At 37.4% G+C, this 14,216-nt stretch overlaps 1 protein-coding gene across 1 annotated transcript in view; it reads left to right on the top strand.

The window, feature by feature from the left end:
• Positions 1–14,216, top strand: part of NEIL3 (nei like DNA glycosylase 3) — a 61,002-nt gene that overhangs the window by 21,247 nt on the left and 25,539 nt on the right. Inside the window, 2 exon segments of the mRNA XM_008250076.5 lie at positions 8,241–8,375; positions 8,692–8,905. Coding sequence (XP_008248298.3) covers positions 8,241–8,375; positions 8,692–8,905 — 349 coding nt within the window.

Genomic DNA, 14,216 nt, shown 5'->3' on the forward strand with positions numbered 1-14,216 from the left:
CTAAGTGAACTAGTACCATCCCAAGAGAGTACCTATCTTGGTATATAGGGGGGTTAAAACTGCAGTAGCTTGCTTTCTTTCAGTTGCCTGCCTCAACATTTATTATTTGCAACAATTCAAGGTCAGTGTCAGATCTATTGGAATGTGAACTCAAAAACCAGAATCAACTATCCTCTTTTATAGTGTAACTTAACTTGAGAAAAATGTGCTCCCATCCTACACTTCTTAGGAGAATGGATGGCTCTGTCAAGGACATGGGATCTTTCTGTGGGCCTGCAAGTCTGTAAGCACGAGATAGAAATGTAGTCTTCATTTCTGACTTCTGTTTTCTACCCACCAGACTGGTATGCATTTTAGAGAGCACATAGCAGAAAACATATTTAAAGGTTGTTCATAGCTTTTACTTAATACCCAGTTTTTACAAAGTTGCTCCTAGGCCTTAGATATATGTGTACCTCACAAGGCAGGCTGTGAATCTTCTGGAATTCATTTATTTATGAAAGTAGAATACAGGTATAGCCCTGTGTGAGAGAATCTGCCAAGTAAATATCCACATTTCAGGAAAATAGGAATTACAGAGTGATTGTTTCTGTTAGTAAATGATGTATCCAAGTGCTCAAGTGCCTACAGAATACTAAAAAGTATTTGATATACATCTATTTTAGCACAGTTGTGTTATGTGTGTTCAGAACTCACACTATTTCCAAATACTGTATAATAGATTTTTAACTAAAACAAGATAAAAATAACTTTTAATTTCTTCTTATAAGTATAACAAATATGAGCAAATTGAATAATAAAAATGGATGTAAAATAATACATTTGTAATCCTATTACCAAATATAATCTTGTTTTTTTTTAAATTTTTATTTTATTTATTTTCAATTTATTTGAAAGGCAGATAGAAAGAATCAGACAGATCTGTCTTCTGCTAGTTCACTCCCCAAATGTCTGAGACAGCTGGTGTTAGGCCAGTTTGAATCCAGGAGACTGAAGCTCCATCTGGGTCACATGGTCCATGGAGCCTATCAAGAACCTTTAGACTTGTGAAAAGAAAATTATATGAATATCCTTAGCATCTATTAAGGAAATTTACATGGCAGAATGAAGTATAAAACCTGTCTTCTCTACTTATTAAATGCTTATTAACCTAACAATAATAATAAAAGTATTTTCCAGAATTCCAAGCTAGCTCTCATCAAGAAAATATAGAAAGCTAAAAAAGATAGTCCTCATGCATACCTAGCTAATTGCTAAAAAAAAAAGGAGGGGGGGGTGAAGACAAAATTCTGAAAGCAACTATAGTAAGACAAACATTATGTATAAAGGTGCAAAATTAAAATTGAACTCCTCATCAGAAAGTAGGTAAGACAAAGGATAGCAGAGAAGCATCTTTAGATAGCAAAAAGAAAAAAAAATCTCTCAACTCAGAATTCTAAACCCACCAAAAAAACCACAAAGCTTAAATGTGCAATATTTTTTCAAGCAAATAAAACAAAAAAGCTAAGAGAATCCAGCACCAGTAGAACTCCAATATAAAAGTTAAAAAAGTATGTCCAACATAAAGAATGTAATAACAGTCAGAATTTTAAATTTAAAAATGAATTCAGTAAACTTGCAGGATACAAAAATCGGCATACAAAAACAATAGCAATAACAAACCAGTCCCATTTCCACTTCTGATCCAGCTTCCTACTTACTAATACTCTGGAATGCAGCTGTTGATGGTTCAAGTACTTGGGTTCCTGACACCCAAGTGGGAGATCCAGATGGAGTTACTGTGTCCTGACTTTGGCTTGGCCCAGTCCTGGCTGTTGTAGGCATTTGGGATTGAACTAGCAAATGCAAGATCTCTACCCCAATACCATTTCACCCTCTCTCCTTCTCCCTCCTCTTCTACATTGTCTCTCTGCTTTTCTTTCTGGTTTTTTTTTTTTTTTTTTTTTTTTTTTTTTTCTGACAGGCAGAGTTAGACATTGAGAGAGAGACAGAGAGAGATTTATAGACAGTGAGAGAGAGACAGAGAGAAAGGTCTTCCTTCCATTGGTTCACTCCCCTAATGGCCTCTGTGGCCAGCACCGCGCTGATCCGAAGCCAGGAGCTGGGTGCTTCCTCCTGGTCTCCCATGCGGGTGCAGGGCCCAAGGACCTGGGCCATCCTCCACTGCCCTCCTGGGCCACAGCAGAGAGCTGGACTGGAAGAGGAGCAGCCAGGGCTAGTACCCAGCACCCTAACCGGGACTGGAACCCATGGTGCCAGTGCCACAGGCGGGGGATTAACCAAGTGAGCCCCAGCACCACCAGCCATCTATGCTTTTCAAATAAAAAAATAAATAGTTAAGTTTTTAATATTTGAAAAAATATGCTTAATAAGAAATATTTGAAAAAAAATCTTTTTTTTTTTTTTTTTTGACAGGCAGAGTTAGACAGTGAGAGAGACAGAGAGAAAGGTCTTCCTTTTTCCATTGGTTCACCCCCGAAATGGCCACTACGGCCAGCACACTGCGCCGATCTGAAGCCAGGAGCCAGGTGCTTCCTCCTGATCTCCCATGGGGTGCAGGGCCCAAGTTCTTGGGCCATCCTCCACTGCCTTCCTGGGCCACAGCAGAGAGCTGGACTGGAAGAGGAGCAACCGGGACAGAATCCGGCACCCCAACTGGGACTAGAACCCGGTGTGCCGGCGCCACAGGTGGAGGATTAGCCTAGTGAGCCACAGCGCCGGCCTGAAAAAAATCTTAAATTTAAATCTGCAGAAAGAAAAAACACTGGGAGAGGGACCATGAGAATAAATACAAAAGATTCTTTTAAATTTCATTATCTATAAAGCAAACCTAGTAACAATGTGTTTGTAATATATACAGAAGTAAATGAACTGCAACTATAGTGTAGAGGACCTCTGTTCCCCCTACTTTCTGTCTGTGTCTCAGTGGAAAATCTGATTGCCTTGACTCTTCTATGACCTAGCCAGCTGCAGGTTTTTCTCACAGGCTTGAACCTGAGCTGGATCCTTGAACATTCCCAGGCACTGATAAAGGTGTTTTGATCATCGTCCAAAACACTGAAAGAAACTAGCCATGAACTTACTCCCTCATATAAACTCATATAAACTCCGGAACCTGTCCTCGTTAACTACAGGCATACCTAGGGAGAACATGTCCTTCCTCTTGCTGTCCATCATGAGGATAAACTTCAGCAGTCTGTGAGTTCCCTTAATAAATTCTTTGGATTAATCATCTTTGTATTTAGTGCTTCTTTTCTTGGAATCCTGACTGGCCCCCTCTCAGGTAGGTTTGGAGCACTCCCTTGTGGAATTCCTCTGATGCCACTTTTAAGGTAACTCCAGTTAGATGTGGCAGTCAGAAACAGGGATAGGGAAATGAAAGGACACCACTTTAATAATATTGCAAAACAGGTGCTTTGTGATGAGTTAAAAATGTATGCTGAAAATCCCAGAGCAACTAGTAAGAATTTCTTATCAAGTGATATAAACTGGTAGTGAATAAAATGGAATTATAAAAAATACTCAATCCAAAAGAAGATATTAACAGGAAAAAAGAAACAGATGGAAGAAATAAAAGCAAATAATAATATGATATATTTAATTCAAAGGACATGGATAATTGCATTACATGTAAATTGTGTAACCAATTAATTGGCAGAGATTAGTGAAGAAAAAAGTAAGACCCAACTATAGGCAATCTTCAAGAAATATAAATAAATACAGAAATTTTAAGACAAATAAGTTAAAATGAAAGGATGGAAATAGACTACTCTGAAAACACAAATCAAAAGAAAGCTGGAGTACTACACTGATATCAGACAAAATAGACTTCAAATCAGGGAACATTTCCAGGGTAGAGACAAGCATTAAATAACGAAACAGGGGTCAGTTCATTAAGAAAACTTAAAACTACAGATGTCATATGACAAGAGCCTGAGCTAAATAGTTTAAGCCCAGAAATGGCTACGCATCTTCGTTCAGATCACTAGTGCGGGGATTGAGTGAGTCTAGTAAGAAGTTTCCAGCTGCTACTGCTACTTTCTGACCTGGTGTGGCTGAGCCTGATTTTCCTGTGATCTTGCACTTCCCTCAGCTCCCAGCAGACCCTGCACATTTGTGTCACAGAGGGAGTCTCTCCATACTCTTGTCACCGCTTTTTCTCAGTGAAACACTCATGATGGGAGTAATGGAGGCTCTTATTTCTTCTGGATCAGCTTTAGTCTTGAGTGGTCCCTATACACATGAACCCCAGGGTTGCAGGCTCTCTCTTCGCTATGACAAACTCCATCTTACCTCTGTGCGTGTTCTTGGGTTCCCTACCTGTCTCCCAGTTGTAGCAGATTTTTTTTTGTTAGTGTAGGATTCTGTGCCAATGCTGATTTCCTGCCTTACCACTAGGGACAGATGGATTTTGCCTTTATCTCATCCACCTTGGCCTGTGCCTGGTGGTAGAAGGGTTTCCTGGCCCTCCCTAAGGGAACTGCTTATGCTTGCTACTCAGTGCTAAAGCCACTGCGAGGGCAGAGGAGCTTCCTGTTCCTCCTTCAAGCCTGACAGCTTTTTCTTTCTTTGTCTTCCTTGGCTAAAACAGCTTAAGACTTTTGTTTCATTTGAGAGAATTGTTCAAGAAGCAGAGAGAATTGAATGACGACAGGTGTCATGTCACCAAAGGTGGCTCTTTTGGTCTCTTCCCTAGAGATGTTCTTAACTATCACACAAGCCCATACTCATTAAGTTTGTTGAGGGGCCGGGGCTGTGGCGTAGCGGGTAAGGCCGGCGCCTGCAACATCAGCATCCCATGTGGGCACTGGTTCAAGTCCTGGCTTCTCCACTTCCTATCCAGCTCTCTGCTATGGCCTGGGAAAGCAGTGGAAGATGGCCAGGCCCTTGGGCCCCTGCACTCGCATGGGAAACCTGGAAGAAGCTCCTGGTTTTGAATCGGTGTCGCTCCGGCCATTGCAGCCAATTGGGGAGTGAGCCAGTGGATGGAAGACCTCCCTCTCTGCTTCCCCTTCTCTCTCTGTGTAAGGCTGACTTTCAAGTAAAATAAATAAATCTTTAAAAAAAGAAAAAGTTTGTTGAAAATGTTAGCTGTTTCTGTCTGACTCAGTTTTATGATAGTCTCTCTTCCTCCTGTGCTGACATAGGTGAAACTATTTGTGTTATAGTCCTCGGAGGAGCTTATCACTCTGGAATTGAGCTCACCCGGATGCCAATGTTTTGTCTCAGATGGCCCCAAGAAAATATGAGTATGATTTTGTAAATCATGTCCTCTTTTTCTTGTTAGGTTTAGAGCGTTACTCATGTTCAGTCTTCTGTATTCTAAGCAAAAGTAGTGTTTTCTTTTTCAAAGAACTTCCTTTGAATTTCCAGCATGGATTTTTACAATTACTATATTCCTCCATTTTATACTCCTTCCAGCATAGATATATTCCACCATTTTATCCTCCTTTTTATTCTTAGGGCATTTATGACCTCTTGATAATTTTCCTAAGCAGTTGCTTTATTTGCAATGTGAGCTTCTCAACAGGAACCTATGATATTACTGTTGTTTATGCTACTTATGCTACTTAATAAGGATGTTTGGATGATACTCATGGTGATTAGCTTAAAACAGTGTGGGATATTTAAAATAGGAGTGGAGCTTATTTATTAATTTGTTTTTGGGAGCTATTTCCAACTGAAAGAATCTTCCCACCATCAACTCAATTTTTAGTTTGAGCATAATTTTTATATTGTTACTTTAGTTACAATTGACAGAAACCCAACTCAAGCAAATTTAATAATTATTATAATACTGGGTATCTTATGAATCTTGCAACTAATACAAGTGGGCTTCAGGAAGAACTTGAAACAAAGACTAAAAGCCAATAGGACACTATTTTTTAAAAATTTTATTTATTTCATTTTTATCTGCAAAGCAGAGAGAGAGAGTGAGAACAAGAGAGTGAGCTCTTCCATCCACTAATTCATTACCCAGATAGCTGCTACAGCCAAGGCTGGGCCAGAAAAAAAGACAGGAGCCTGCAATTTCATCCAGCTCCCCCATGTGATTGGCAAGGACCCAAGTACTTGAGCCATCACCTGCTGCCTCCCAGAGTGCACAGTAGCAGGAAGCTGAATCAGAAGCAGAGTAGGGACTCAAACCCAAGCACTGTAACACTGGATGTAGGCATCTCCAGCCATGTCTTAATTGCTATGAAAAACACCTGCCCTTCTTTTCACTTCCTGACTCTGCTCCTCATTGAAATCTGCTATAGTCTGTCTGCAGAAATTTTCCTTGGCTTCTCTGGTGTCCATTGCCATGTGGAAACATTCCCATAGACAGCTCTCAGATTTCCAAATACTAACAAGAAATTCAACACTCTGTGTCCCTCATCCATATATTCATCCAGAGAAGTGATGAATCCAGCTTGGATACTAATAAATCAAGCCTGGGCCAGGTGTTCATTCCTGAATCAACTGTTTCCAGAGTACTCAATCAGAGGAGGAGATACAGACCAATCTGATTTGACTTAAAGACCACCCTCAGAACAGGCAACTGTGGCTGGCATGGAGATTATGCAAAGTGAATGGACTCTGAGATTCATTTGGATTGGGAGTAGAAGGATCGGAGAAAACCAAGAGATATAAATGAGGATCTAATAAAATTTTCCTAAAGTTAATTATGATGAATCTTTAGAAACATATGAAACTCTTAAATATCTTTCCTGATTGTAATATGGGCCTGTTACATGGTGTATAACAAAAATATCCCAGTTCTTATAGCAATATAAATGTTTATGGTTAAAAACACAAATGTTTGTATGATACTGATATATTTTAAGCTAAAAAGTGCTTAATAAACACAAAATTTGATGGTTTATTGTGGCTTGATTATTTTAAAATTGAACTATTTAATAAAATAAATAAAAATAGTTTTCTAGTGCACATTTTCCCCTAAACTGAATAGATTTGTAAGACAGGCATATTTATTTTATTTAGGGTTATGATTAGAGCTACTTGTGCATTTGAATTTGGTCTCAACCTTTGAAATTTTTGATGTGGATGTGGCTTCATTATAAAAAGTGATTTAGCATCTACTTTATGAGCCATGTACTGAAAAGATTTTAGATATGATGGCTTCTGGGCATGACAGTTGTACACCTTTCGCTGGGGTTGAACCTCCATAAGCTAAATTATGGAGTACTTACAGGCACACATTTTTCCTGTCAAGAACTATGAGGCCTGTAAAATGCATTTATGATTGATAGTAGGGCACACAGAGTTTAAAACCCACATTTTTAAAGTTAGATTGGTTAACCTTGTACAATGCTAGAACATGGTGCTTTGGAATTAGTAACGCAGAGCAGTAACATTTGCTGCCAAAAGACCCGTATTTATTAACTCAGCAAAGCTATAAGGAGAAGGATTTGAAAGGCAGAACACAGTATTTCATCTTGAGAATCATTTTTGATCTTCATTACCAGAGGTCTCACAAAAACGCTTCTTTAAAAAAAAAAAACTGGACATGCTAATAAATCCTATAAAATCTAAAAGGTTATGAATTTTTCACCACTGCATTGTGGTTTTAAACTTAACTGTAAATATTTATAAATCTTCTGTTTCCATTACATAGAAAGGTAAAAGAAGATGAAAAGAATTGAAGACAATAGTATTTGACTTTTCTCTCTCTCTCTCTCTTTGGATAACATAAGATTTTACAAAAAATTGTTTCATTTCATCCTTCCACAAAGCAGTGGGAAAGAAAAGAACGTCTTAAACTGTAGATATTATTTTGCAGTGGGAAGACATTTCCAATTCATTGTGGCTAGAAATAAGGAATTTGAATGTTAGTGGCTTTATAGAATTTATAAAAACCCACACTATAGCCAATTTAAATTTAGCCTTATCTCAAGCCTTTCAATCTGAGAAAATGCCAAGAGATGCTAGACTGTTCTGTGAATAAAAGATACTTCATCTTGCAAGAGAAGAACAGGATATGTTTTCTTGGGCTTATTGTTGGGGGGCTGCTTATTTCTCTAGGAAGTTATTTTATTTGTGGGTAGAAAAAAACTGATTGTCACATCTTTTAGATTTATAAAGATATAAAACTATAAGAAAATATACAATGATAGTTACCATTTTTCTCTTTAAAGGAGCTACCCTAACATTTGTTTACTTACAATACAAAAAAAGGGAAAAAATTTGATACATGATATACTATCTCCTTCTCAAAAATGAGTTTGCTTTTGTTTCAGGATTCATTTTGGAATGAAGGGTTTCATCAAGATCAATCCACTTGAGTATAAAAACAAAAATGGAGTTCCTCCTGTTTTTGAAGTGCAGCTCACCAAAGATTTGATTTGTTTCTTTGACTCATCAGTAGAACTCAGGTAAAAAAAAAAAAATTAAAAAAAAAAAAAGGATTCCAGCTGCTGCAAAACTACAGAGCTTAGATCCACAGTTTAGTTTGGGATATCATATGTGTTGCTGAATAAATAAATGAGTAGTTTACAATTGGCAAGAGCTCATTTTAAAAGAGCCGCCTAGTAATAGAATTTGTTAGGTTCTCTGTTGTTTGCTCATGTATTTCTTATACTCTGGTAACCATAAGGAGTTTATATATTTAGCTCAAAACTCATCTTAAATAATGCTTTGTAAAACTGTAGCAAGATTTGTAATCAATGTCTTTTATATTCCTTTCTATAGAAACTCAATGGAAAGCCAACAGAGAATAAGAATGATGGAAGAATTAGATGTGTGTTCACCAAAGTTTAGTTTCTCAAGAGCAGAAACTGAAATAATAAAGCAGAAAGGTCGAATGCTATGTGATGTGCTACTGGATCAAAAAGTGTTGCCTGGAGTAGGGAACATCATCAAAAATGAAGCTCTCTTTGACAGTGGTGTCCACCCAGCTGTTAAGGTAGCTTATAAGCATTTTTAAAATTATTTCTCTATTTTTAAATAATATTAAGGGATGAAAGTGGAACACTTAAATTGGTATTGCAGTAAGACTCCTCAGACTTCACATGTCCTCCTTAATTCAAGACTTTGCACCTGTCAGCTTCTCAGAGTGGCCAAGTCTGACCACCCTGCTTAATGTTGCCATGGTACCCCTTCTTTCCACTTCATATGCCTCATATCTCTTCACTTTTTCTGCCTTCTTTTTCCTCCATGCCCTTGAGAACATTCAAACACAACAGGTTTATTTGTTAAATTTATTATTTAAAAGTCTTTCTCCACCTGCTAGAATGCAACCTCCAAGGAGGACAAGGAGTCTGTTTTGTTCACTTATGCCTCCAAACACACATAACACAGCATCTGGCTTTATGGTATGCATTAAAGAGGTATTTGTAGAATGTATGAATGAACCAATAAACTCCCAAATTTTTCTTCCTGGCATATTAAACACTGACTCTACACATACTCATGTATTCTTACATGATATTGGTGACCTTCGAAAATGCTATTTCAGTGGAATGGTAGAAATGGAAGTTGGATAGCAGAACTGAGGAATAAGTGATCAGTGAGGGAACAGAAATACAATTGAGCATCCTTGCTAAAATAGCTTAGGCTGGTATGAAAATTAGTAGAGTGCTAGAGGGGAAGCACCTGGATAAGAAATGAATTTGTTGGGTGTTGTTTTTTTTTCTTTCCTTCAAATGCAGAAACTTGAGCTTATTTATATACTGCAAAAAAATAAAATAAAATAAAAAAATAAAAGCAAAACCAAAAAGCCAGCACTGATAGAAAAGGAGAAATTAAATTTATAGAAAGGAGAATGGTGGTCAATATGGGAAGGTGCTGAGAAGCTCAGAGAGATTAGAACCCAAACTCAGATAGAATACATTATGTATCCTTTTATCAGATTTGCTACTATTAACTAAAATAATTTTAATTCCCTTGATTATATGATTTCTATCACCTAAATTATTTTTTACATAAATGCAAAGACACCTTTAAAAAAAAACATTTATTTATTTACTTGACAGAGTGACAGAAAAGGAGGGAGGAACAGAGAGATCGAGATCTTCCATCTGCTGGTCACTCCCCAGATGGCTACATTGGTGGGAGCTGGGCCAGGCTAAAGCCAGGAGTCAGGAGCTCCATCCTGGATTACTTTGGCAAAATTCAAATCCAAATTTGTAGGCATCAAATTTTTAAAAGAAATTAATTAATGATAGTTCTAGATTAGGTTTTGCCTTTTGTCACTTGGAACATGTTAGTTCAATATGGAAATAATGAAGCAAGTTGTTAATGTGAATGAGATTTTTAAAAATCGTTTAGCTCTCTTTTGAAAAAAAGTGTCCAGCGTATTAGGTTACCTATGATAAATTGATAATTCACTTTCTATCTATCCAACCAACTTTCACCTAATAAAAAATTTACATTATGTCTGAGGGTTTAAAAATTAAAGTTTAGGGGCCAGCATTGTGGCATAGCAGGTAAAGCCACTGCTTGCAACATCAGCATCCATATAGGCACAGGTTCGAGACCTGATACTACACTTCCAATTCAGGTCCCTGCTAATGTTCCTGGGAAAGTAGCAGATGGCCCAAGTGCTTGGGTCCCTGTGCCCATGTGGGAGATCTGAAAGAAGCTCCTGGCTCCTGGCTTTGACCTGGCCCAGCCTCGACCATTACAGTCATTTAGGGAGTGAACCAGTGATGGAAGACACACACACACACACCCGTCTGTCTGTCTGTCTCTCTCTCTTTCTTCCTATCTCTGTGTAATTCTGACTTTCAAATAAATAAAGAAATCTTAAAAGAAGAAAAGTTTGGCTGTATAACATGTGGTAAGAGGAATCCAAGATGGCTGAATAGGGAAAGATATGGTGAGTTTGACCATAGGAAGGTAACAGAAGAAAAGGAAGGAAGTGCATTCCCAGGGGAGACTTGGAGAGAAGTTTACAGTGGAAATTCTACAGAAAGAAGCGAGATGCTTTGATGCAGTGTGGACAGTATGAACATGCAGCAGCAATCAAGGACGCCACTGGTGACTCCTGCAGCTAGGGGCTGGAGGAGATGCCACCTTCTAGGAACAAGGTGAGAGGAGCCAGGAGCTTCTTCTGAATGTCCCATGTAGATGCAGGGGCCCAAGCACTTGGGCCATCTTCTGCTTTCCTAGGCCATCAGCAGGGAGCTAGATTGGAAGTGGAGCAGCTGGGACTTGAACAAGCACCGTAACAATGCTGGCATCGCAGGCAGATGCTTAACCTATATGCCACAACACCAGCCTCTATAGTCAAACTTTGAACAGTAAAACATAAAGACAGGATTCTAAAATGTACATGAGAGAAATAGCAGATTACCTTCAAAGGTTCCCCAATTTGATTAACAACTGATTTCTCATCAGAAGCCCTACAGACTAGGAGAGACTGGAGAGACATAGTCTAAGTCACAAAAGAAAAAAACTGTGTCACTATATCCAGAAATACTGTATGCAGCAAAGCTGTTACTAATATATAACGAAGAAATAGACTTTCCAAGACAAACACAAATTGAAAGCCTTACACTCAAGCCTTACATACAATTCTTAAAGATGTGCTACACATAGAAACAGAATGGTAGTCATCATTATGAAAGAATGTGAAGGCAGAAAATCTCGTAGTAAAAGTACAAAGGTAATCCAAAGCAAACTATAGGAATATTTATGAAAAAATCGCAGGACATTGTTGCTACTCGTAGATAATAACCTTGAATGTAAATGGCCAAAATTCTCCAATTAAAGGATACAGATTGGCTGAATGGATTAAAAAACAAGATCCATCTATTTGCTGCCTGCAAGGAACACACTTCAGCAAAAAAGATACACACAGACTGAAAGTGAAAGTCTGGAAAAAGATATTCCATGCTAACAGAAAGCAAAAAAGAGCTGGTGTAGCCTTCATACTATTAGACAAAATGGACTTTAATACAAAATGGTTAACAGAGACAAAGAAGGACATAATGTAATGATTAAGGGACCAATTCAACAGGAAGATGTGACTATAGTAAATATATATGCACTCAATGCCAGGGCACCAGACTATTTAAAAAACATGTTAATAGATCTAAAGGGAGATAAGACATAGACGCCAGTGTAATAAAAATGTGGGACTTCAGCACCCCACTTTAATCAATGGACAGATCAACTATATAGAAAATCAACAGGGAAACAAGAGAACTAATCCATGCTATGGACCAAATGGATGTAATTGATACCTGCAGAACATTTCATCCCACAGTTGCAGAATACACATTATTTTCATCAGTACATGGAACTTTCTATAAGTTATGCTATATGCTAGGCCACAAAGCAGGTATCAAAATTTCAAAAAATTTGAAATCATACCATGTATTTTTTCTGACCACAATGGAATGAAGCTGGAAATTAACAACTCAAGAATCTGTAAAAAATGTGCAAACACATGGGCACTGTACAACATGCCTCTGAGTAAACAGTGGATCATAGAGGAAATCAAAAGGAAAACTTAAGAATTCCTATAAATGAATGAAGATGACAACATGACATATCAAAACTTATGGGATATAGCAAAAAGGGGGTATTTACAAGGAAGTTTATAGCAATTGGTGCCTACATCATAAAATAGGGAAGATATCAAATAAGTGATCTTTTAATGCATCTAAAGGACCTAGAAAAACAAGAACAAACAAAACCCCAAATTAGTAGGAGGAAAGAAATAATTAAAATTAGAGAATAAATTAAAAGAATTGAGCCAAAAAATACTTCAAAAGATCAGTGAAATGAAGAGCTTGTCTTTTAAAAAAATCAAATTGATATGCCATAGGCCCAACTAACAAAAAAAAAAAAAAAAAAAAGAAAACAAAAAGAGACCCAAAACAATAAATCAGAGATGAAGAAAATGTTCCAATGGATAGCACAGAAATAAAATGAATCATTGGGAATTACTACAGTTTATGCCAACAAATTAGAAAATCTAGAATGGATAAATTCCTGTACACTTACACTTACAATCTAACAAAACTGAGTCATGAAGACATAGAAAACCTAAATAGACCAATAAGCAAGACAGAGTTGAATCAGTACTAAAGATCCTCCCAACCAAGAATCATAGGATGAGATGGCTTCACTTCCAAATTATACCAAACTTTTAAAGAACTAATCCAATTCTTCTCAAACTATTCAAAACAATGAAAGGGAGGAGATTCTCCCAAACTCCTTTAATGGGGCCTGCATCATCTTAATTCCAAAACCAGGAAAAGATACACAGAAAAACTATAGACCAATATCCTTGAAGAACAGAGATAGAAAAATCATGATCAAATACTAGATAATCAAATCCAACTACACATCAGAAAGATCATCCAGACTGAGTGGGATTTATTGCCAGTATGCAGGATGATTCAGCATATGCATATTAATAAATGTGATACATCATATTAACAAATTGAATAATAACTATGATTTTGTCAATAGATGCAGAGAAAGCATTTGATAAAATTCAATATCATTTCATGATTAAAAAAAAAACTTAAGCAAATTGGGTATAAAAGAAACTTTCCTCAACACTTCAAAACAAGGTATGACAAAACCACAGCAGTATCATACTGACTGAATGGGGATCAACTGGAAGCATTTCCACTAAAATTGAGAATCAGACAAGAATGCCCATTTTCATCATTGTTATTCAATATAGTTTTGGAAGTTTTAGCCAGAGCCATTAGGCAAGAAAAAGTAATAAAAAGATACAAACTGGAAAGGAGGAAGTCATACTATCCCTGTTTGCAGAGGACATGATCCTATATAGAGAGAACCAAAGACTCCACTAACAAACTATTGGAACTCATGAGAGAGTTTGGTAAAGTTGCAGGATATAAAATCAACACACAAAAATCAATACCCTTTGTTTACACAAACAATGCCTTGGCTGCAGAAAGACTCTCAAAATCAGTCCTGTTCACAAAAGCTACCAAAAAATATAAAGTGTCTTGGAATAAATTTAACCAAGTATGTTAAAGATCCCATAATAAAATTAAAAAACATTAAAGAAAGAATGAATCGGCAGTTCCAAGATGTCAGAGTGGAGAGGGAGCTTACTTCTCTCTTTCCAATCACCTTCCAAAGGCATACAAACCAATAGAGCAGGCGTCATTTTGGACATACATAACAGCTCTGCCAACTCGTGTCTGCACCCAGCAATCAGCTGAGCAGAGACTCCTGACTCTGGTAGGGAGAAATAACAGGTGGCTAGGAGTTTGTGACTGTGT

Source organism: Oryctolagus cuniculus, chromosome 2 (genome assembly GCF_051225735.1).
Source record: "Oryctolagus cuniculus isolate XC-2025 breed Fujian yellow rabbit chromosome 2, ASM5122573v1, whole genome shotgun sequence".
NCBI classification, from domain to species: domain Eukaryota; kingdom Metazoa; phylum Chordata; class Mammalia; order Lagomorpha; family Leporidae; genus Oryctolagus; species Oryctolagus cuniculus.